Source organism: Lasioglossum baleicum, chromosome 1 (assembly GCF_051020765.1).
Source record: "Lasioglossum baleicum chromosome 1, iyLasBale1, whole genome shotgun sequence".
Classification (NCBI taxonomy): Eukaryota; Metazoa; Arthropoda; class Insecta; order Hymenoptera; family Halictidae; genus Lasioglossum; species Lasioglossum baleicum.
Window position 1 is genome coordinate 6,947,173 of NC_134929.1, and position 26,131 is coordinate 6,973,303.

At 42.3% G+C, this 26,131-nt stretch overlaps 1 protein-coding gene across 2 annotated transcripts in view; it reads left to right on the forward strand.

The window, feature by feature from the left end:
- Nucleotides 1–26,131, forward strand: part of N (neurogenic locus Notch protein) — a 309,272-nt gene that overhangs the window by 34,341 nt on the left and 248,800 nt on the right. For both annotated transcript variants that reach the window (XM_076429298.1, XM_076430057.1), the window contains exon 2: nt 21,823–21,901. In XM_076429298.1, coding sequence (XP_076285413.1) covers nt 21,823–21,901 — 79 coding nt within the window. The remainder of the gene's footprint in view (nt 1–21,822; nt 21,902–26,131) is intronic.

A 26,131-nucleotide genomic window follows, 5' to 3' on the forward strand; every position in this document is an offset into this window, starting at 1 on the left:
CGTTCAGCGTAGAAAACCGAGGAAGAAAGAGCGTAATCGTCGGGGCGCTTTACGAGTGCGCTCGTCAAAGTAAACACCGAGGACTACCGCGGCACTCCGGCATGTAATGAAGGAAAAGGTGAATTTGTGCGATGCTGCCCGCAGCCTATACGGATACACAATGGAACGCCATGAGCGGCGAACGTGTTACACGCGGTTGCAGCCGAGCCGGGAACTCTCTCAGCTGCATACAACACGTGCACTCGCGAGGCGATAGCGGAGATGCGCGCTCGTGAACTCCGATGCTTCTGTGGAGCTGTAAAAGTTCACCGACAAGCAAATACTACATACGTCTTCGACGCCCGCTCAAACTTCACCTTGTGCAGACCGGGCTCCGCACTTTACACCTGCGGGGTGCAACTTATCGCCGAGATAGGCTGCACTTGGAAATTTTTATCGGGCTCTGATGGTCGAGGAACATAAAATGACAAAAAACAAAATGAAATTTAGACAATTTTTTGACTAAACCAGACTTTGTTTTATCATGAACAAATCCAGTTTCATCAAATTTTTTAACCAAATTTCGAATTGTTTGAAAAAATCTGAAGAGATTTGCAAAATAAATTTTAATAGTTTTAACACGCTCTTCAGTCGTATACGTCTCCATTGTTAAAATTGTTTATCAGTTTGGATCATATTATTTGTTTAGTATGAACACGTTTAAACATGAATTAAGAGAGTGAACATGTGTTTTTATTATTACTTTATACATTTCATCAATTATTTGTTTAGCGGCGCAAAAGAAATACCTTCCGAAACGTTTTTATCCCCATAAAACAAACAGGATTCATAAAAGAGAAACGTATCATTGGAGGGAAATACTAAATGAATATGTATGCCTTAAAAAAAAGTAAACGCGGTTGCAAACTTTCCGAAAGCAGCGTAGTACAATCCCAAGACGTCTTAAAAGGCAATCGCAGTTTTTGCGTGATCTTCGTTTTATAGAGCCATAAATTCCAGGAATATGTGGCCTGTTATGTTAAAATGGAATCAGCATTCGATTTCCATGTTTTTATGTGTATTTTATAATTCTATCGATTTTAACAATAAAAGATCCACGAGGTAAATGAGATACCTGTGGAGATTTTTCTACTTATTTGATATAACTTATTCAAGGTATTGTTGGAGAAATACACACATACATAATTAAACAAAATAACAATATTTTTTGTACGCATTTGTTCATTGCCTTAGCGATTTCTCGACGCAATCAATTAATTATACATGCATCAATAAAGAAAACTATGTAGCTACCTTGTTTCAAAATAGACTTATTTTACATATTCAGTATTTCATGAATACACATTTTTCTACTAATCTTTACAAGACACATGCAGGTATAAGTTATTTATCAATGCTTGCTGAGAAGTGTATAAGCTCTACATTCTTGGATAATTACAAATTGACGCTAATTATAAAAACTACAATTCTGTTAAATTGGGGTTAACATTTTATCTACCGGAAGCCTATTAATAAATTCTTTCACAACTGTGACACGTCAAAAAAATATTTGGGTAAACTTTACTTTAAGTATGTCGTTGAAAATAATTTGTTGATTTAAGAACGGAATTGCTGTCGCCATTAAAAAATTGATTAAGAAGCCCTCAATTAGCAATCCCCGATTTTTAGAAGACTATTGAATCATCCCTGGTAGATAAATTGTCATCGTGCAGCTGTAGTATTATTAAAGATATTTGTCGTCTGCCATCTGTAGATTCGTGTAAAACCAAGAACACGACTATATTCGTTACGCGTCAGTCGAAAATGATCGATGCGATGTCGCAAAGGTAAAATTCTGATCCGTGAAAGTGTCGTCTCGTTACAGTAACGGTCGCAGAAAATTATCGAGCGATCGAGTTCGGTCCACACTGTTCGTTTCTTCTGTTTCATAAGAAGTCGCGCTCGTTTGCGCCATATTTGGCCGAGGAGACGTTTTCCAACTCGTCTTGCGTCGACGATAAGTACATACCTACGTATATACATACAACGTTTCATGCTAAAATCGGAGAAAATCGTCGCCGGGCAGATCCACAAAACTTCCAAACGAGTTTTTCTTGTTTGACTTATCTGGATGCAGACGCTCGTGATTTCGAAAGTTGTTTGTTGTCGCGTGGCGATCACGTTTAATATATGAATTTAACGAGCATATTATACGGAGTAATTTTTTCGTTAAACACATTTCAAGCTGCATCGAGTGTCTTGGTCGTTAGCGACTTCGCACACTGTCGTTCAAAAGTATCCGGACACTACTGTGAGTGTAAAAAGTATTCGTACGCCCTTTAAAATAGACTAACTTTTCTATAATTGTACCAAACGACATTCAAAGGTCAATTCTTCTCTTCAGATATGTATAAAATAATTAATAAAAATACGATTTTGTGTGTGTGCATAGGGCTTACAATGTACCAGAGAAATGACTTGTGTCTCGTCTTTTTTTTGTCTCATCTGATAGTTTTACGAAAGTCTGTTTAGAATCCAGGCGCACAAGGAGCTGTTATGCGAGTGCAATGGGTGACCGTTCGATAGCGTCCTTCAGGTGGCACATTCACGCCGCTATTTATGCACGGCAATGTGCTATAACATTTATCATGCGGCTGTGACTGCTCGGCTCTTCATTCAGAACTTTCATTCAACCAAGGGAATAGTTCATTCTTGGGGTGCGTTATTGCGCATTGTTATGTGGAAGAACGTATTTACCGCTTTGTACAGCGCCGAACACAATAGTGGAGTACATTCTAGTTTTGAAGGACATTTGAATTCAATGCCAATATACATCTATTTTTAAAAAACCCATTTGTTCTTATCAATTGTGCTAGGATCATATACTATATTTTGGGTTGGCAAATAAGTTCGTTCGGTTTTTTAGAGTGGAATAAATCACAAAAACCAAACGAACTGATTTGCCAACCCAATACAATCATCGTCAAGTAATTTACAATTGGCACAATTTGAAATATTAAATTTTGAAATGTACAACAGCAAAAGATGAGAAAAGTCGGAGAACATTGTAATGTTGTTTTTAATACGACAAGATCATTAAGGGATGAAATCAATTTTTATATTCCTCCTGCTTCGCACAGTCAACACAGAGAGCATTTTTATTTTGCATGAAGGTCCATAGGTTAGGTATCACTTGACAAGTTACTGTGGGTGCTCAAATGATTAGGACAGCTGTGTAAAAAAATGTATTTTCTGTTAAAATCATGATCTAACATCAGTATGCTGTACTGATCGTGAGCAGAGTCGCCCAGAGGAGGGAAATACTAATCACCCAGTATTTATTGTGATCCGAACAATTAATAAATAGTGACGTCACCGAAAAACACAGCTTCCTTTTCAAAGCAAGCAACGACCCTAAGAGAAAATCAGCCCAACACGGTGCAACGTCCATGTAGCTCGAGAGTTTCACAGTTCGGTGTCCGGGGAGCTAGAGGCGCTATCTCCTAGCGCAAAGCTTGTTCATTAAATCGCTCGGTTTATCCTCCCCGGATTAATCAGTTCCTGCATGGCTAAGATTCTCGAGTGGTGTAACAAGAAGTAACTTTTAAAGGCGCTGCGGACTAATGAAATATCGGAGCGAATTTCAAAGCGTGATACGGTATCGGTGGGTGCGATGCGAACAGGTTTCCTATGCTGGCTCCAGGAACCTGTTGCATCGGCCAGCTTCTCCTATGGCGCTGGGTTAGAGTCCCGGAGTGCGAATCCCCGATTCGAGGCAAAAACACGCGATGCTCGCCGGGCATTCGGTTAATTTAACAAAACAACATACTGGATAAAGCAGAAACGAACAACAAGTCGCCGGTGGAATGTCTCGCTGAACGAAAGCGAAGTGTTATAGGCTCTACTCTGGGCTTTAGCTATACCTAGTGAAAGTTTGTTTGCGAAATTTGTTTTTTATTTGATCATCCAGCTCGCCTCATGCCTCAAAGCTAGTTGCGACTCCTCAGAAAGTCGATTTGCAACAACGAGCAATTTCCAGTCGATGCTGCACGTACCTGGAAAAGCAGGACAACAACAGGCGACGAGAAGTCGCTCGACGTTGCTTCGGTGTGGACACAGCTTCAGCTGAACAATTGGTAAACCGGCGAGCGCTGATGAGAATTATTTCGTTGGCCGGAGGATTCCGTGAGCGGTCGTCCGGCGCGAAAGCGTCCGAGCAGAGAGTCTTCCTGTCCCATCGAAATTCCACGGTGGTCGGGGATTATCCACCCGCTGCGAAAACGACGACAACAGGGGTTTGTTGCCGGGCATCGGCCCGGTGGGCGGTATTTTTACCTCGGTGACTCGTGCATTTCTGCAGCTCGGCTCGTGCATTCTACGGCACACTCGTGCATCGCGCCACCCCACGCCACGCCACGCCACCATACGCTAAGCCGCCCCGGACAAATCACACACGCACGAACGCCGCGCGCACGCACGTCGTGCCAGGACCTGAATTCACGTAATTGTGATTAATGGGCCCGCTAATGCGAGCCGGTCGCCTCGAATCGTGTCGGCGATGACGTCGAACGGTTTTGAAGAGATGTCGACGTGATTCCGAAATGCAATACGTGTGGGTTTGAGCGTTGCTTGTGAGAGTACGCTCCGTCAGCTCGATTTTAAATCACCTGGGCGACGAAGAAATACAATAATTTTTTCGGAAACTTCAGGACCAATTTTGTTACTTACATCGTGTAGTAACCACGAATTCCTTGATCTCTTACTGCTAGCTAGTTGGAAGGTGATAGTGGAACCTCTTTGTCTCTAATTATTTAATTATGAAACTTTCCTTATTCAAATAATATCAAACATGACACAATTTGAATTATATTTAATTGTTTAATCCTAGTTGTGGTCTAACCTAGTTCATCGCAGTATTTTGAAACTATCACGACGTCACCAGGTTAAAACTTTTGTCCCCACCCTTCCGTCGTGCATGTGTCCAGTTAGAGGGCAGCTTTTTCTCCTCAACTCGTGCTCCCTTCCCTCATCTCGATTACTTTTCACTTTATCGTATCGCGGGACCCGGTCTCGCCCTCTCCCGTTGCCGATCGGCGTTGTCAAGATCGCAGAAAGCCAGATGAGAGGAATCGTCTCCCACACACCTGGCGAAATTTACGTGTTTACAGACAATAGCGGAGCCGATTGACGCGCACGATAAGTGCGCTCGGTGATTTGTTTCCTGACCGGCGCGCGATGCGTCGAAAGCCACGTGGTAGGCGTTTAAGTTGTTGCGGCGTGGATAGAGGATCGTTTTTAACACGCCACTCGTCAGATAAGTTTACTTATCGCGTTGGAATTTTGCTGCGGATATGTTGCTAAACTTTTTAAGAACTTTATCCTGTGGCTATTTGAATTCAATGTGTTCTCGTGATTGTGCTTGGATCGTGCCAACTCCTACGAATATTTATGTAAATGTATTTGACGAAATAGGTGTCCTTTCGGTTTTATTGATATCTGTATTTTTCTTTATTTTTGTAGTTCTCAGATATGTTTCTCAGCTTTCACTTTTACTCCTAACTTCGTGCGGAATTTAAAAGATTTACTTGCATCATAAAAATGTCTATTTTGTCATTAATCGTGTCGAATCGTATCGACGAATATTTTCCCATTTGACGCGATTGCCAGTACCCTTTTCTCACGAGGGGGCAGCGCACGTCCGCAGGAATCGGCGTGGGAGTACATATCCCGAGTGCAAGACGCTGTGACTTGAGCACGTCCAGCTTTCAGCGAATAAAATCGCGGGTCGAGCACGTAATCTTCCGTATTCTGCGTCCGCTCGTAGAAAGGGTGAGCCTAGTAATCGCGATTGCACTGCCGAGATAGTGGTTATTTGCAATCATAACGGGGACACTTTCCCGTCAAGTATTAAACCCCATTAGCGGAAGTGAACCGTGCTTACAATTCTGATGTCCGACACTAGAAACGTGAAACAAACCTCTAATGCCTAAATTCACGCAGGCTGTGGGAAAGTTGTGGAGCTTTTCGAACGCTTCGGCTGTGTCAAATAACTAGTCTAACGAGGACGTTAATAAATGAGTTCGACTAGCTGCGAACGTAGCGAGATAAAGAGACACAGGAAGCAATATTTAACGTTGAAACAGTTCAAGATATCCGCGCCAACGTGAATGGTGATACCAATTAGTGGACTACTACACAAATTCCCACTTTTATGGGATATATTATTTAGTTCATGACTCCCACTACCAGTGAATCGGTTTCCCCACTCTCCAACCTCCTGCTACACTGTGTAATAGTTTGGTAAAGAGGACGCAGGACTGGAGAGGGGAGTCACGTGGCTGAGCGTGATGGAGGCGTGGGGGAACAGCGTGGTAGAAGGGGAAGAGGACGCAAGTCTTAATCCGGCAACTCCGAGTCTACCAATTATTGCACGTTTTCGCGGCGAGTCAAGCGTACAAATGTTTGGACGAAATCACTGATATGAAATGCACGTAACAGGGAAGTCAACGCGAGGATGTTGAAGTATGGCGATGCTCACGGTTACGGAGCAGGTTAGAGTCATGTACCTGGCATCGGCGCCCTGATTTGTTAGGAGCGATACCGGGGTCGGCGGCGAGGCTTAATGGGTTATCATTTATCGCGTTCCATATTCCGCGTTGCCTAGCCGTCGACTGATCGTCACTAATTTATTGGAGCCTGAGTGATGGAGCACCTGTGTGCTCGGGTTAAACGTGTCTTCAAGCGTTCTCCGAGCCACATCGTTCGCTAATAAATAAGGGTGAACAACGTCCCAGCACACCTTTCGGATCTCTTCTCTTTCGACGAGGTTTCGCTTATCTGGAAGAAAGCATGTGCAATCTGCAAACATGCCATTGACGTTTTACATCTCGCCAGATGAGGGGAGGGAGCACGAATTGAGGGGTTACCATCTCTCTTACCATCAACGGAGGCGACACGTGACCCGGCCGTGGCGGAAGCGTGGGGGCAGGTAGAGTGGGGAGACAAGTCTTAATCTGGCAACTCCGTACAGCCTAAGTTTTCCAAGTTTTATAGGTTTCTACCGAATGGATATGAGCGACAAGGTGCAAGAGCCGCGAAGCGCCCGTTAATTTACGATCATTCTGCGACTTGCGTAGGCAGCTATGAATAATTTAGCACGGGAAAAAGCTGGCATGTGGACACACTTGCTTACAGGATGAGCACACTTGCAAATGATAATGCACACCGCGTTAACTCACCTACCCCGGTGTACCAGGCTGATTAAGCCTGAAATAATTCCCGGAGATAGCTGGATAACGGATTAATGATTTATCATCATTTCGAGCGGACATTACCGATTGCTGTCCATTCGCCGAGGTAACAGAACGCCGTAAATCAGTTAACGTTACTTTAGACCAGTTTACGAGCGCCAACGGACCGCCGCGCTGCGCCGCATCTGCTACATTTCATTCATCTCTATTAAACTGCCTGTGCAATGAGAGCTCATTGAAATTACTCTATCGAGTCGTGTGGTGAACTCGGAAAAATTGCTGCCTCGGAAAAACCGTCTTGAATAATAGTGTCTCGGAGATTAGTCTCCAGTTGTACGGGACCGTTTCGCGCAGAAATTGCGCGCCGAGTTCGTAGGCCAATGATTGAACAGATGGCGAATAAAACTTACACAGTAATAAATGTGTTTTCAAGTATCCATGCTATGACTCGTATCTACTGCTGAATATGCAGTGGCTGATCAATTATGTACCGAGTTAGCTGTTTATTCGATGTTGCTTGGGAAATATTGCTGTTTGTTGCTGGGAATGTGATGTATGCAATAATAATCATTCTTTTTGCAACTCGTGCTCGCAAAGACAAGGGTTGAAGTAAATTTTAAATTAAGTTAGATACAGACCATGTTTTTTATTACTGCTTCAACAAGTTGTTAGCATTCGACGATTTATTGTCAACATGCTTCCCAGCGTTTTATCGCTAGCAACTCGGTTCTTAGAAGCATAACTTTTCCACCTGATCGTTCCACGAAAGTTTATTGCGAGCAACAAGGAGCGTAAATTATTCTAATGAAGAGCCGTTTCTGCAATTATACTTACCTTTCGAAAGTGAGCATAAAATCTCTGCCATTTAAGCTGCACGTCTGCGCAACCTTGGCGCAATCTCTTGTCAGTTCCATTCATGTTTCCAGCGCACCGTGAATTAACCAGATCGAGCGGTATCAATGATGCGAAAGTTCAAATGGTGTCTCGCTGAGGAGCGAATCTCGCTTCGCAGGGAACGCGAGGCAGGCTAGTTAGGAGAACTAGTCTGAGAAACTTTTCTCTCTCCATATCGCGTGTCTGTTCCGGGAACGCATACCAATTGCAACGGCAGGCGACATCCTCGCGGCTTCCACGGTCGTAAACTCGATTCCACTCGGCGCCGTTTTGTTTCGACGATAGCGCAAACTCTAAACACCAGAATTTAGTTCCGCCGTGACCGTATTTAATATTCCAGTCGTTTAATCCAGTCGACTGATCGAGTCGAGCAAAATCGACCGGTCGGTCCAGTTCGATACATTTTATCTTGCTTCATGATATCGATGGAGATATTTAGTCTGCTAAATATTTTGAATAAATTTCAAGATCTTCATCTTGAAACAGCATTGAGCTCGTACAAAGTGGGGGTAATATCATCTTAGGAATATTGAATTTGAACAGTAAATGTATCTATCCCCGACGAATATATAATTTCACTAAAAAATCTTCAACGATTACTTCTATATTTATTGGTAATTGCTTCTTACATAGTTCCTGTTTAGTTTTGTGATTATAAAGACAAAGAGATTTATGTGAATGTATAAGTATGGATAACTTAGGACCCTGGGATTGTTTTAGCAGATAAATCACGATTAGCAAAGTGGATCCTCCACTTGTCGAGGGTAGCTATCTCGAGAACAGTGGATTCGTTCACGAGGGGAAGGGTCGTCCGTACTGTTGCAAAACTGGCGGAGGCAAATCTGTGTAAATCGGGGAGGTATCGTATCGGTGTTCCGATACGCGCACACGTTGCAACCGATTACGTAATCCACGAGGTCACGACTTGCACTACCTACCTCCATTAATGCACACACTGCGCCAGATCTACGTGTAGCAACGTGGAGCAACCGTGCTCGTGTCGTTCAACTGGATCAACGGAACACTGTTGGTTCAGAAATCATTTTGCCGAAACATTCGCTGCAGAAGTATATATTGAAGAAGTCGAATTTTTTCAAGATCTTTTTTCCACGTCACTTGGTAAACCAACTAGCTTCCACTTGCTAAAAAGCAGGCCAGGTCGTGGTAGTCCGGTTTGAAGAAAGTTCTACGGTTTCAAAGGGCGTTCGAGCACTGTCATGAGCCATTGTACGTACCAACGAGTTCGCAACTATGAACTCTTATCACAGAAAAGCTAAACGACGGTTTACCTAACCATCGATCCACTATTTGCCGTGGCAGAAGCCGCGATAAACCCAGCAATATGCACTTCATCGTCCCCCCGTAAAATCGTACTAAACATCAAAGTCGATTTAGCGTTGCTCATAATTCATTGAATGGTTCATTGTTGCGTCCGGGTGATCCGACAACGATGTAACTGATATCAATGCATATAAAGTCGAGGGACGACGGGGCGAAGTCGTCTAGCTCTGAGAATAGCTCGCTCTCGGCACGCCCGCATCGCTTCTGATTTATGCGTGGGCGGTTCGAGTCGAGTTCGCGATGTATCGCGCAGCTCGCCGTAGCGAGAAATCGTCGCCCACGCTGATTGAGAGTACATCCTTCTTTGTCGAAGTTCATCCTCGACGAGGGCATAGGAAACACCGGCCGCCTGCCCCAACGCCACAGAAAGAGAAGAAAATATATTTCTTCGTATTAGCGGCGCGGCGCGGCTTCTCGAGAGAACTCGAGGCAGCGTACGCTCTCGCGGCATTGACACCGTCGTTGCCTCGGCTACATCGCACACGAGATTCAATTCGGGATTTCAATTAGCTACAGCCCACTGAGAGTACTTTTCAAACAATTCCTCCCTTGTACTTGGAAAAGCCAGGACATCCTCTCAGCTAAGATCGAAGGTCAACGAGTAGACTGCCGGAGGCGTTTGCCAGTTTGAAGTCTTCGGAAAGTAAAATATCAACTTCGAAAGAATTTTACAAGTTCTGCGTTAGTGGCTCACTAAAATGATTAGTTATTTATTATAGTTATTCTTTCACAATGGTTAGAACTACCGTCTCATTCTGCTACGCTATTCCTCCACCCTTCCGCCACGGCCTAGACTCACGTTTCTAGGATTGCAACGGACGCGGGTCAAAAGCGCTAGATGAAAGATCAATCTAGGCCGCGATTGCCCTCAAAAGTTCTATTTTTACGTTTACGTGGCGTAATTTGCATTGTTCGGCAGCATGTAGATGTCGCAGCTTTATGAAAATACACAGTGGGTCGGGAAAATAACGGAACTTCCTTAATTTAAACTACTAACGCCATCTATTGAAACAATATATGAATAATCTGAAAGCTCTACGTTTCCTCTACAAGACGAGACCACTATCACTGCAATCGATCAACGGATTGGCAAGTTATAGCGCATAAAGCAACCATAGCTCCTCAACTATTGATCCTAGAGGTTCAAAACTTCGATCTGCATCCGCGCCGTCTGCATAATTCGTAGGGGAAAGGCACAAATTTTGAGTCCGGTAAAGTAAAGAGCAGCCGCTGCTACCAATATCATCTATGTGTCAGGCTACGAACTTTCTGAATGACCTAGTAGATTGATCTTTTATCTAGCGCTTCGAGAAATGGAAAGACGCATGCCGCATCCTGGCAATCGTGAAAACGAGAATCTACCCCCTTCAGAAATCCACAACTGTTGGACCATTACAAAATGAATGACATTACAACGTGTCTTGAAGCGTACCGTTCACCTGCGTTCACCCGGACAATCGGACGAACAGAAATCAATGAATCTTCCCGTATGTTCGCTGTCAATGGAGTCGCAAGGTCCACAGAAACGTCAGTGCCGCTGCAACATAACTACACGCAATTCCGACAAGAGGCGTGATGGCATGCACCCGCACGCAGCCGATTCGAATCTCCGATTGTGCACCGTACGTTCATTATCGCGTTATCGCCGCGGCATAGTGCAACTCCGTTGCGTTTCAACGCCGTGCGCAATCATTCAACCGCGCCGCGATGATAATCGGCCGGCTAGTCATTAATGAGTCGTTGAGCCGCGAGGATCGGTCGGTCGACCGCGAGATGGATCGGTTCCGGATAGATCTGACTCGCACATATTTTTCTTGTATTGCTTTCGAATCTCACTTCCTCGTTGTCAATGATCGTGAATAAAATTAAACTATCATTAGCGGAAATTAAAGCTACGTTTGCTGGAGCGCTGTTGGGCAATTCAAAGTGCAATCCGTGGGTGCTGATCAGCTGTACCGTGATCGACCGCGGTTCATTGGTTCTACATTTGATAATGTTATGCATAAATCTTGGAAATTTGTCAATTTGAAGCATGAAATTGTAAATTTCAATGATTTATTATCTCTAGTTAAAATACATGAACTCGATATATAAATAATTATAAATGTATTAAATAAGCATTAGGAGTCTGTTAGGCAATAAATATAATAAATCACTATGGTATTAGATTTTGATTTCCTACGGTAAGTCATGCTCACACCAATAGTCTTTTCCAATTTCGATTTATCGCTGCGCAGAACTGCAACCTGCAATGATGAATTGCATTTCATAGATTTGATATTAATTTCGTATATGTTGGATCGAATGCAATTTTCCGAGTCATCGTTCACGAGTTTCTGTGTTATCGGAAGATTATTTTGTACTGTTATGAGTAGACAGCGGATGTTTATGAAAAATAAACATTTTTACCTGAATTATCATACAATTTACAATCTGAAGTGGAATAAAAATTTTACTGTTCCAAATTACTTATTTTCGTCCTAAATGCATCAAGTCTATAATTATTCATAATATTGTTACGATGAAGTTGCCTTTCCCCTGTGATATTCTGAAGTTATCACAGAGATCGAGTGAAGTCGCCTGTCAGATCGATATTGCGGTATCCGGACAACGAGTTTGTTGATAAGAAGAAGAGAGATGTTAGATCCTCTCGAGTGATTGAGACGAAAGCACACATTATCGATTGTTCTCCTTCTATTGTACATTTAATAAAGTTATAGTTTCGTTTATTATTATTATGTGTTCTCCGGCAAGACCACGCCGAAGCCTTCGCAACATTGGTGTCAGAAGTGGGATTACGGGAGATAGCACCGCAACAACATCCACTTCGGGAGTAGAAGCGATGATGTTGCTGACGCTTTTCGAAGCCCTCCAGAGGAACATTTCGGGGCAGTTTCAAGAGCAGCAGAAGATCTCAGAACAGAGATGGGAACAGGAGAGGACCCGGTTTGAAGAGACGGAAGCAGCAAACAGGGCCGCTCAAGCTGCGAGGGAAGCTGCCTTGGAAGGACGTTTCGGGATCCTGGAGGCTCAGTGTCAGGTGCTCTCGCAAAATCTACACACGCTTGTACAGCCGCGATTAATTAACTCTACCGAGAACCGTGAACCTCAAAATGAAAATATATCTGTTCTTAACGGGTCTACGTTTCCGGTTCTTCCGCTTTCGCAGCAGGATCCTCCGCGCGATACGGTGGGCGGGTTTCGTAGTGTTTCAGAGTTAGGATATACCGTGAAACCGCCTAAATTCGACGGTAAAGCTTCGTGGGAAGAATATCGGATTCAGTTTGACACGATAGCTCGCGCGAATAGATGGGATGAACCGAGGAAAGCTTTGGCCTTAGTTGCATCTTTGGAGGGCCCTGCTCGAGGAGTGTTGACTTCTCTTTCTGTGGATAAACAAAATGACTTCCAGACGATAGTTTCGGCATTAGAGTTCCGTTATGGGATAAAAAATTTTCGAAATTTAAGTTATGTGAAGTTTCAAAATTACAGGCAACGGAAAGGGGAGTCGATTTCTGAATTGGCGGCAGAAATTGAGAGGCTTGCTCAAGCTGCATTTGACGAATGCCCTTTCGAAAGTAGGGACAAACTCGCGGCCTCTCAATTTGTAGCAGCATTGGCCAACGAGGAGATCAAGCGAATATTGAGACTCGGTGGTTTTACATCTCTGAGGGCAACGGTTATTAGAGCCCTAGAGATTGAAGCTGTTGAGTCCATTACTGAAACCTCATATAAAAACCGAAACGATCGCTACAAACCTTATTATTTTCCGGAACGAATTATCCCTGGACGGAGTTGGAGAGAACGGGAGAGCGATCGAAGACCGGAGGAGGCGTTTCGTCCGAACAGGAGCTACCAGCAGAGGTCGAGTTTCGTGAATCGGAATACAACGAATATTAACAGTAATAGAGAAGATCGACCCAGGGAGTGTTGGAGTTGTCGGCAGCCTGGACACTTTCAGAAGGATTGTCCGAAGAGGCAAACGCAGAAGATGGGAAACGCAAAGAAGTCACAGTAGAGGGGGAGACTGTGACTTCTTCTTCTTCTACCCCCGTCGTGCTGAAGACTTACTTGAAGAAGAATTGTACGGCCATCGAGGGATTCATCGATGGAGAATTGACTTCGATAGTAATTGACACAGGATCGAGTGTGAATCTTTTAGGGACAAATAAGTTCAGTCCCAAAAGTAAGCTTGGCGCGGCGGAGGGACTTCCGGAAATGAAAATTGTGTCCATTTCTGGAGAGAATTTACCGATTCAAGACAGGTGCAGATGTCTGGTTAAAATTAACAGTTTTGAATCGGAGGAAGATTTCTTCGTAATTAATATGGCGGAGGAGTGTATTTTGGGAAATGAATTTCTCCAGAGACACGCGTGTGGGCTCGATTATTTGGCAGGAAAATTACAAATAGCTGGGAAGGAGGAGGTCAGCTTTATTGGTCGAGGGATGAAAAATAAGGCAGAAGTAACTTTATTGGCGAAGAAGAAAGAAGTTACTCCGGAGGAGGAAAAGATGGTTTCACTTGTGCCGAAGCATTTAAAAGATCTTTTCCAGCGTTGCTCTACCGTCTTATCTCCGCCGCGGAAGATGGCGTTTGCAGAAATAGCACATGAATTTCAGGATGTGTTTGCAGAAAATCCTGAACATGTTGGAAGTTGTGACGTTGTCCAACATAGAATTGATACAGGAGATTGTGTACCAATCAAACAGGCACCACGTCGCCTTCCTTTCCACCGACGAGACGAGGTTGAAGAGTTACTCGCAAAGATGGAAAGGCAAGGAGTAATCGAAGAGTCGAAAAGTCCATGGTCCTCTCCTATCGTTCTTGTGAAGAAGAAGGATGGAAGCACTAGATTCTGTGTGGACTATCGCCGGCTTAATGATGTCACGAAAAAAGATTCTTACCCATTACCGCGAATTGAAGACACGCTAGATGCCCTAGCTGAATCGTCTTGGTTTTCAACGATAGATCTGCAAAGTGGTTATTGGCAGATTATGTTGCATGAAAGGGACCGTGAGAAGACCGCGTTCTGCGTGGGTAAAGGACTCTGGCAATTCAAAGTGATGCCCTTCGGACTTTGCAATGCCCCTGCCACGTTTGAACGACTTATGGATACGGTATTAAAAGGCCTTTGCGGAAAAATCTGCTTGGTGTATTTGGACGATATAATTGTTTACGGGCGAAGTTTCGATGAGAACATAGAAAATCTGAAGATTGTTTTCGTACGCCTGCGTCAAGCTAAACTGTTAGTGAACCCGAAGAAATGCAATTTCTTCTGTAAAGAGGTGCGTTACCTTGGACACATCGTTTCCGAATGCGGAATAAAAACGGATCCGGAGAAGATAAAGGCAATCCAGGAATGGCCGGTCCCGAAGAATAAAACGGAACTAAGAAGTTTTCTTGGGCTCTGTACGTACTATAGGAAGTTCGTCAGGGATTTTTCTGCCATCGCTAGGTCACTACATCGTCTGACGGAAGAGAAAGTTACCTTTGGATGGTCAGAAGAATGCCAGGAGGTGTTTGAGTGGTTGAAACAACGACTCTCTGAATCTCCGATACTGGCTTACCCTTTGGTAGATGCAGATTTCATTTTAGATACTGATGCGTCGAATTTTGCCATTGGAGCTGTTCTCTCGCAGGTTCAAGATCAAGAGGAGAAAGTTATTGCGTATTTCTCGAAAATGCTAGGAAAAGCTGAGAGGAATTACTGCGTGACTAGAAGAGAACTTTTGGCAATAATCAAGTCTATTGAACATTTTCACCACTATCTGTATGGTCGAAAATTTTTAGTGAGGACTGACCATGCTGCGCTCAGATGGTTACTGTCGTTTAGGAATCCAGAAGGACAAATGGCTCGTTGGATAGAAAGACTGCAACAGTACGATTTCGAAATTAAACATAGGGAAGGAAAGTTGCATATAAATGCAGACAGTCTGTCAAGAAGACCATGCGAGGTTTCGCAGTGCAAATATTGTCATCGCCTTGAAAAGAGAGAGTTGAGAGAAGAAATATGTAACAAGGAAGAACACGTTTACAGGTCGATCTGTGAAGATGCCGGTTCAGAAGAATGGAAGAGAGCACAAGAGGACGACGGAGAAATTAATTTCATATTACAAGAGTCAAGAGGAGTGGCGAGGATTGGGCGGAGTAGCTTCATTAAAGAATTATTAATTCCTCCTATCAACGTCCTGCTCAGGGTTTTTGGGTGGTTTTTCCCCTGAGACAGAGGACAAATGTCGGGACGTTTACTGTCTGACTGAGGCCACCAGGGTAAATCACTTAAGTTTTCGGTTATTGACTTTTCAGACAGTGGTTGACATGTCAGGGAGCTGTCATTCTGACGTGAAAAGGTTAACGACTACGTATTGAAGATGCTGGTTAATTAGAAGCGTGAAGGTTGAAACATCTACAGAGGTGAACCTAGTCGCGGACGGGACGCCCGCTTTCTTCGAAGGGGGGAGTAATGTTACGATGAAGTTGCCTTTCCCCTGTGATATTCTGAAGTTATCACAGAGATCGAGTGAAGTCGCCTGTCAGATCGATATTGCGGTATCCGGACAACGAGTTTGTTGATAAGAAGAAGAGAGATGTTAGATCCTCTCGAGTGATTGAGACGAAAGCACACATTATCGATTGTTCTCCTTCTATTGTACATTTAATAAAGTTATAGTTTCGTTTATTATTATTATGTGTTCTCCGGCAAGACCACGCCGAAGCCTTCGCAACAATATTTAATTTTGTAGAGAGCGATTGTAGAAACAGGAGCACATACTCCTATAATGACAAACAATATCTTCATGTAGAAATTGTGTTGTACAAAGATTGATTTATTGCATTTAAAGTATTAGATAATATCCGCAATAACACATATTCCCAGAACTATTTAATTAAACAACGGAATCCTTCTTCAAAACTTATTGTGTTCTTCTTCGATTTTTTACGCTTTTCTATTAAACATGGCCGGGAGCTCCTTTCTTTTGCACAGTAGTGTACATGTGAGGTACGACACGGAAATAGAAAGTGAAGTGGACGTGACGCGCTGCTCCTTTTAATGGTCTTACGATTCGCCTGATGACGCAAGACCGCTAATTCTCTCTTTGCTTCTGCGACAATTTGCACGGGGTTTCCATTATTAGCGCGGGCGCGCGCGAATTAATTTCGCGGACGAGCAGGAAGGAAGGCGTAATTCACCAGTGGCTTTCTACTGGCGTTGCAATTTACTCCGAAATTGAAACAATTAAAACCATTTTTTCCAGCAAGTGATGCAGATTACTGTGCGAGTGTTTGCTCAGGCGGTTCGGTTTCCCTCCAGAAAAGGAAATGCCTGACTGGTTACGACACCCTAATGACTGAACCACCACTGGATTTTACCGGGACTTATTTACGGAACAATTCATTTCCGCGCATTGTCGAAATCGCCATTATTTCCTTCCACGTCGCGAACCGTTTCCTCCTTTCTTCCGTATGCTTGAATCATACGTTTTACGAAAATCATTCGTTTTCCTGCAGTGAATCACTTTTCTAGCTTTTTAGAGTGCAACCTCTTCCTCGATGTCGCTATTACTAATATATTATTATGATCCGACCAAATGACCTGACGTTCTTTGAGCAATTAGAAGAATTGAAGATTATTGTTCAGTGGAGAGACTTCGGTGTGCCACCGCTTTGCTAGCAATCAGTCCGATCCAAGTCGTAGACGGAAATCCTGAGGAATCACACTAAAGCCGGTCGTCCTACATAGAAATTACCACGATAGCCCGTGTCAAGGCGTGCGTGTGCAAGCGTACACGCAACTGCGTCAACGACAGTAAAACGGAGTCGCGAACCGACAGAGGAAACGGAGGATTTGTCACGAAGGCAGTTTGGTTTAACTGATCTCATCCGTCTTGTCGCGGACGTTGCTACGTTCTGGCAGCTGTCTTCGTCGTTGTCTCGACGACAACGTTGCCCGACTTTCATTGTGTGCGACAGCTTGATTCACCCCTCCCACCCGTCTTTTTCAAAGTGAATTGAATCGTCTCGTCGATTCGAACGGGCCTCAGACTTTTAATATTCGACTGTGGTCACCATACTTAGACTGTTGCACTTGAAGAAACACTCACGGTTTCAAGGTTACGCTAACTGTATAGTTAGTAAGACAGAAATGAACAGTATTGACGAGTCCTTTCGAGCGTAAAACAATTTTTGAGATGTTTAAACATTTACTCGATTATTAGATAAGTAACGTCCATACGTTTTGTTTATGGTTAGCTTATCATGGATTATTAGACTGCGGATGTTTACACATTTTCCAATTTTTGTCGACAAATTTTTAGAAACTGGAATGAAATAAAATGATATTTTTAATGGAAACAGCCTTTGTAGATTCAAAACAAATGGAAGTTGTACGAAATTCTATCAAATTTTATGTTCTCGCCTTTTTCGAACATTTTCACAAGCCATAAATGCGTAAAGATCCGCAGTCTATTGATTATTAATGACTAGACTGCGGATTTTTATGCAAAATGAAATTTTCCTAAGTCAATTGTAAGAAATGGAAACTATATAACAACGTATTTAATCTTTCAATAATCTTAACAAGTCGAAAATAATGTAACAACATCCTTAAATTACAATTTTGTTTTTCACCCATTCATTTTTACTATAAATATAATGTATAAAATCCGCTGTCTATTAATGACAGACACTAGCAGTGCCGATTAGAAGGTTATCTTTTATTATACATAATAATGTGCGCCTCGAATAAATCAATTAAATTAAATTATTGTACATGAAAGAAATATGAAAGAGATAACTCCTTTAGTCCTTTTGAGTGTATAGCATTCATTTTTATTGTAGAGTCAGCACGAATGAATCGACCACCTCGGATATTTTTAATGACTGTAAAACAAGGAGTTCACTTAAAATTGACTTACCTTCGGTCCTGTAACAACGTCGAAATATAACTCTCGTTCCATAGTACGTATTCAATATGCGTGAAACTCGGTGAACTCACGCGTGTCATAAGTGTCACGGTTCGCCATTGCGTGTGGACGTGTCCAAGTCAAGAAATGTGTGCCATTAAGATGACATTTACAAACGTTAGAACCACGTTCTGCGTCCCACGCGTCACCATCAAAGAGTTCTGATTGTTACGTCACGTGCTTTATTCTATTAACATCCTTTTTTTTTTGTGCGTGCTGATATTAATTGCGGAGCATCACGCAGATCGATATATCCTTGTCTCCCATTCATCGTTGCGACACATACCATAACTTGCTTAATAATCACCGTGTAATTAGCGGAGAAATAATCAACGAAAGTAATCTCCGCGTCGCGTACCATTTGCATATCAGAGCAACTGCGTCATTTAATACGAAATTTAATTAAGGATGGGATCAAGTTCGATATGTACTCACGAATCCGAGTCAATTTCAATAACCAAGTTTTATTTCATGGGTTTCGATCACTACTTAAAAGCAATAATGTTTCAATGATCATATTTGAAAAATATTCATTTCATACAAACTGACATGGAACCTCCGAATGAGTACTTACCAGTTTCTACGCGTAGTTACATCTTCAAAATTTCGTAAAAATATATACTTTATCACAAAGAAATTCCTAAAACATATAGTACCTGCAATAGATTGAAGAATGATGAAATATAGGAGTTTCACATGATGATCTTCCAATCAATCGCTTGATCGGATCAGCATTTGTACACCGATTACAGAGACCTTTTAAAGCGCGCCAATACGTCACGTGCGATCCATATTGTTGAATTACGATCGCGAATTTCAAGATCGTTATTCATTATTGCTGTTCCGAGCTGAATCATTAAATCTGCCTGAACAGAGGAGAATATTACAGGAAGGACGACGTGCATCTTTGCATCATGCGGAGCTCTGAAACGAAAGGTCACGTAGGATAACGCGAATCCGTGAGGCCTCCGCGTTCTGTGATAAAACATAAGTACATACACCGGAGAGCTGGTCTTGTTGGTTTCCTCTCCATCTATGTTAAACAGTTATTTGCTACGTTGTTATGGTCGTGACGCGGTATGTGTGCACCTCTGCATTAGTTGCTCGGTGTACTTTACGCTGAGCAGGGCACGTTAATCGAACTTTAAGTACACGCTAGGCCGAGTGTGTGATTGAGCACGAATGTTGTTTGAGAATCGACATTAATGATTCCAACGAAAACGAATACATTAACGGTGAGATATACAAATGTATGCGGAATCGAGCCTCGCCGGAGGTTTCCTCTCGTTGCAGTAAATACATACAAAGTCCTGAAATACATTAATTAGAATTATGTAATGGCGGCGACTCACCGCGCCGGCTTCTAGTTTCACTTCCCAATTTATTATTAATTCATGCAATTATCGAAAAGCCTTTCTTTCGAGACAGAACTTTATGTGACGCCACTTTAAAATTTCAGATCATTGCATAAGTTCGTGCCCGATTTTCATAGATGTCCATCATTCATAGATGATGTTCTTTTCTAATTGTAGAGAAGAATGGTGACCATATAATTTTATTTTTCTAATTGTAGAAAAGAATGGTGACTATATAATGTTTTTTTTTAAATTAAATTTATTTTCGACCCTATGATTTCATCAGAAAATTTTCTTTCTTGCATTTCACCCAGCCAATTTCTCCACGAACGCACCAAAAAATCTGCAGTCCAGTGTTACAACTTGAAAGTTCATCTGCGAAACAGCATTGCGTATCTGAGAGACCTTTAGAGTCGCGCGCATAAACCACCACGTAACAGGCCGGCTGATAACGTATAAGATGAGATAGCAAGATGAAAACAAATGCGGTTATTGTGTAGAGGCGGCGGAAAGCATCGGCTCTCTTGGTCGAGGTTTGTTTTATTAGTAAAAGGTCTTCTGTTTTATGCAAGTGACGCACGTGTGCGGTCGCGCTCCTCGGGCTCGTGTGAAATTATTCAGACGCCGCGCGCCGGTTCCGGCAAATGGTTGAGCAGGATGTGCACGGGTGGTTTCGCCCGGACCCGGTTCTCTAGTTCGGTCGCGTTTACACCCGAAGCGGGTAAGGATCTCCGATATTTTCGCTCCCTTAAAGGTGCCTCCTTTTTCCGTTCCCCTCGGTCTATCCTTATCTCGCCGTATTCTTCGAGGGGGATACACGAAAGTTCACTTTGCACGGCGTGTCAAAGGTTTTCCCCCCCGGGGATCCGCCGCGCCGTAACCCGCGTTCACCGTTCTCCAACTGGGCTTTAATTGCTAACACGATAAACGGACGTCGGGTTGCGCCTCCTCCTCTTTTTCAGCGGAAGAGCCTAGCGAGCGGATATTCTGCGTTTTCGACAACCTGACTGTCTTGTCCGGCGAAAGGAGATATTACTTTCCACTCCTCGCGAGTCTCACTTTCGTTGTGAGGACACTTTCGTTGGACACTTTCAGAACAAATGTACCATACAACTATGTACCGAGTGGTGATTAACTGACTAAAACCGACACTGCTGGCCAAATGACTAGTACAGGGTACAAAATTAATTTTAATTCTTTCTTTTATTGCACCGTATTCTACTCATCACGAGGATGAAAAGTTCAAAGGAAAAATTATGGGTCAAAGTTCAACCGTTCTCTTAAAAAGTTATGATAAAATTTTGATCAAACTGATTTTACGTGTTCGATATATTTCACGCGCAAGGAAATAATTTCCAAGGGCTTAATAAGAGCTTAACCCTTTGCACTCGAACAATTTGAATTCCAAAATCAAGATATTTGTTTCAATCCAGATCATTTTTGTCCTATATAATCTTTTTTGCATTGTGCACACCAAATTGAACCTGTTTTCTTGTCTATAACAGTTGAGCTTTTTACAATTTATAGAATACAGACAAATTTAATAATGTTGAAACTGTTTTGAATAATGGTATGACAATTTTTAATGGCGCCTCAGACTCGCCATTCGAGTGCAAAGGGTTAATATTATATAAATTCCATTGATAATGTTGATAACTTTATCATAATGTTTTAAGAGAACGATTTAGTCCGATGGTTGCACTTGGTGGATGGACTACGATGTAGTGAAACAATTGTTGACCTTTCGACCTTAGAATTGAATATTGGTCATTTCTAATTAGACTGCGGATGTTCAGGCAATTTTTAATTTTTCTAGACGAATTTTAATGATCTTCTTGATACAAAATTAATACAATAGCAATCGTACCTAATTGAATTTCGTATTGTAATATTTTTTAAAAATGTTAGTACTTCATACATGCATGAGAAGATCCGCTACCTATTATGTATTCTGTAAAAATCGACTCTCATCATTTTCCATGAGGATCGTTCCCCACCTCATGCATACATAGCTGATTGCGTTTCTTTGATTGTTTCAGGTTTTGTCTCGTGTTCGCCGAGCCCCTGCAAAAACGGAGGAGTGTGCGTGTCATCGCCGCGCAGCGAGTCGCATTGCAAGTGAGTGCATATATTTCACCATTTCAATTATTATAATAGCGCGTTGTCATAGCCCAGCCCTATGCGACCTCAAGGATCGTTTGACGCGCGTGTCAAATGGTCGTGCGCGAAACCGTTGAGTTCGCCGTCTTGACGATTGGCGAGTGTCTCGAACGAATAGAAAGAGAAAGAACGTGCAAAAGAGGGAACTAAAGATAACGCGCACTCGAGGGCGCGCCAGGGGGTAACGGCGGCGGGGAGGGGGGAATAAAGAGAAAGAGAGGGCAAGAGAACCGGACGTCTCGTTGCGTCCCACGCGGAAAAGACGAGAAACAGAGGAAACACCGGGAAAAGGGATGTCGTGAAGAATGGGAGGCAGGAAGATAAATGAATTTAAAAATACTTTAATCGAGATTAATCTACCTTTTATCTTGTCTCATTTTTTTGCTCGAGCTAAACCCCTTCTGAAAAATTAGTCATAATTAGACAGCGGATTTTACGCATTTATCAAAAAAATAACTAGACTGCCGATTTTATGCGTTTATGAAAAAAATGGGTACGTACAATTTAAAACAGACTTAAGAAAGACTTCGAATGATCTGGGAAATCAAACCTTTCAAGATTTTCCGACATTTTTGGGACACACCGTGAATATTTTAGCAAAATCGGTGACGTGAGAAACAATTAAAGGTAAAAGTAGGTTGCACGCGGGACGGTTTAGCAATCATCGATTTTTTCCGAAAGGGAAATCAGTGTGTCCCCGTCCCCGGTCGCGATTGACCGCACGATTCGATCGCGCGAAATGACGCTCGGACTCGCATCGATAGAACATAATCCCAACAGAATGGCGTGGGATGGTATACATAGAATGAGATGGAACGCGATGGGCCGGGATCCGGTAATAGCTGTAATAGTTGCCAGTCGTGACCCAGCAACGCATCTAAATTACCTTTATCTCGAACCCTCGTGGGTTTCACTTTTGTATCAGTCAGCTCGACACCTCCGTTGATCCGTTGTTGACCCTCTTATTACACTGCCCACGGGTATGCAAATGGTAGCAGTTGCGGAGAATTTGGGAATCGGTGATGCCACGCGTCGTAGCTGCCTCGCCTTGCATTCAATTCTTATACAAGACAATTTATAGTCCCAGAGGACCACACAACAGGAAATACCAGTCAGATTGTGAGCTAATTTATGAATCATTTTCGGTTACAAATTGCCCTCTGAATTTTCATTTTAGAGTCAATGAGACAAGCTTTCTTACACAATTGTAAATTCGAAAAATGTGGACGTATGTATGTAATTTAAATACTCATTCATTTTGTTTTAAATTCTGCATATTGTTGAAATAAATCTCTGGTGAGATTTTCCATAGAAAAGAAAAATTCAAAATGGGAAGAGAATACAAATCTTTCAACCAAATAAAGTAGCAAGTAATTCTTATTTGAACTTGCTCATGTAGAATTTCGGCTGCGCTAATTTCGAAGAATGAACAAACACAAATTCCAAAAATGAAGTAACACGGAAAGGGAATGATCTACGCAGTACAATCTCGACTACGATGCAGGATGAATCTACGGCAACCTTTAAGATACTAGGTTTAATTGCGAGTCGGAGATAATGATGCTACGCGCTCGTGACCTCGGGGTTCAATTTTTAGTCACCGTGTTCCCACTTCTATGTTCTTCTTATTTCATCTTTCTTTTGATTATACTCTTATCTTGCTCACCGGGGCCGGGGGCCGGCGATACCACCACCTTACCAGGAGGCCGCCTTCTGCGAGGACTAATTCATCTCGTTGCGAATGCGAACAGCACTAATCTCGCGTTGCAACGGTATGCTTTTCAAAGCAATTCTGGGTACGTGTAATTTGACGGGTACTAATCGCGGCGAACTGTTGCAATTCAGCACGCGTGTAAATCCATTGCCGCGTTAGGGATACGAATCTCAAACGCTGCTATTAATGGTGTAACTCAATGAAAATTTCAGACGTCATGTCACAATAATTCTAATCTTTTTCCCTACACTATTTTTATAGTATTTAATTTAATTTTATTATTGCTTTTAATAGTAATTTTCCTTTAATTAATAGTAATATTAAAATGTTTCTACGAATAATATTCTGCGCAAAATGGCGATGATCCGTCACAATAACAAATTTGTAAATATTTTAATTCCATTAATCATTTAACTGACTACGAATTGAATGAAAGAGAATTTAATAATTAGACTGCAGATGTTTATGCAATATGCAATTTTTGTAGACGAATTTGAAGAAAATTTTCAAGAGCCATAATTGCATAAATATCTGCAGTATACTATTAATAATAATAGTAAAATGCTTCTATGAATAATATTCCTCCATTGTTCCATCGAATCTGTAGTTTGAATCATGGCAATCCTCGATCGCTTTACATAGCTTCCGCGCAAAATGGCGATGATCCGACACAATAACAAATTTGGCTAGTGCCACTTGACAATATGGTGAGTTAAAGTTGCCGCTAACGGATGGAGGATCCGGCACAATGGAGTGGAAACCATCCCCCATGCGATCACGTGCACACTCGCACATTCATGCGCCCGTAAGTTCCGCGACGATAGTGAGGATACACACTTACACACGTGCCCCTGCGGCACAGCGATCGCATAGATCTGCTCGCACAATGGATCTGCACTTGCACAGTTACATGTTTACGTGGATGCGCTAACGCGTGCGTTCAAATGCATCGCGTGTGGACAGGTCACGTGTGCTGGCACGTGACCCCATGGAGTTTGCATCGGAGCTTCGACAGCTCGGAAGGGTTCGCTTGCCCGGAGAAATAATATTGTTTTTCTATTCCGATGTTTCTCCCCCTTCCGACCACAGTATCGATCTGTCAAGCGAATATTTTTTGTTTCAGAAAATTGCAAAATATAATAATAAAAGATATGATAGTCTGCTTTTTCTAAAGACTCGTTGTATATCTTTGCTACCTCTCTGTTGTAGTTTCAATCTTGTAACTGGATTGCTGATCTTTGTCTAAAATCAAAGTTTAACAATTTAATAATAATTTTAATGGACTGGAGATAATATATTGATATTTTCAAACTCTGAATCTTCCTGGAATTTTCAATTTCACGAACTCAAGAGACTCGTGAAATTACCTCATTGTTATAATTTCAATCTTATAGCTGAAATGCTGATCTTTGTCTCTGTATCTTTCTGGAATTCTCAATTTCACTAACTCAATTTTGTTTTTGTCACAATATGATTAACGCTTTCGTTATTAACTACAGTCTGTAATGTGCATTATGTTGTAATAAATCCATAGAAGATTTCCTAATAATAACAAAGAATAAGAATATGGAGATCCACAACTAACGATATATTGACATAGTTCAATATGTTTTTACATTTTCAAGTGTAATGAATAGACTGCAGAGATTTTATGCTTTTATGACAAAAAAAGAGCAGGTGTAATTCAAAACAGGGAAAAGATTAAAAGAGTGTAACAATGCCGATATACTATTCTTAACATATAAAAATCATTAATGAGGAAAATAAATTTTTACTCGGCTCCTATAGATCCGCAGTCTAGTAATGAATAATAATAATTGTACTCACGCGTTTCACAGCGACTACAACTTTGGATCCACGTTTTTTGTACTTCGGCCCGGAACATGTAGTCGCCCTTCCTGGTTATAAAGATAACGATGAGTGGTTTTCGTGCGTCCAGGCTTCATTCTTTAGTCCACCTTTCGGTCATGATTCACCGTAACTGTTTCCTCACTCTTGGTACTTTTTACTTCCTCGAGGTTTTACGACACCGCGGCGCAGACGAGATTTACGGTCCTCGGTTACAAAAAGCGGGGGAACTTTTTTTTAGGTTTCTCCTTTTTTATTGGGGGTAAACTTTTGGTAAATCGATTAATGAAGTTCCCGCTTTTGAATGCGCAGCTGCGAGACCGTTAACCCCGGGAATTTTTTCGTCGCACTAGCTCGACCTGTGTCGCGCACACGAGGAAGGGTTCGTCGAACGGAGCAACATATGCACGGTGATGGATGATGGCGTGCAAACGCATCCCCTATGCGAGTCACGGGGTGCTTTCGAACGGGCGTGTACGTTTGTATTTTGGATCGTGCACGGGTTGACGGTTCCTTTGAGAAAATTGCTTAAATTCCGAACGACCAAGGGTTGTTTCGAGCACGAGAAATCCGTGTCGGACTCTAGTTACAATTGTCGTTCGTTTGCATATTGTGTAGCATGTGGC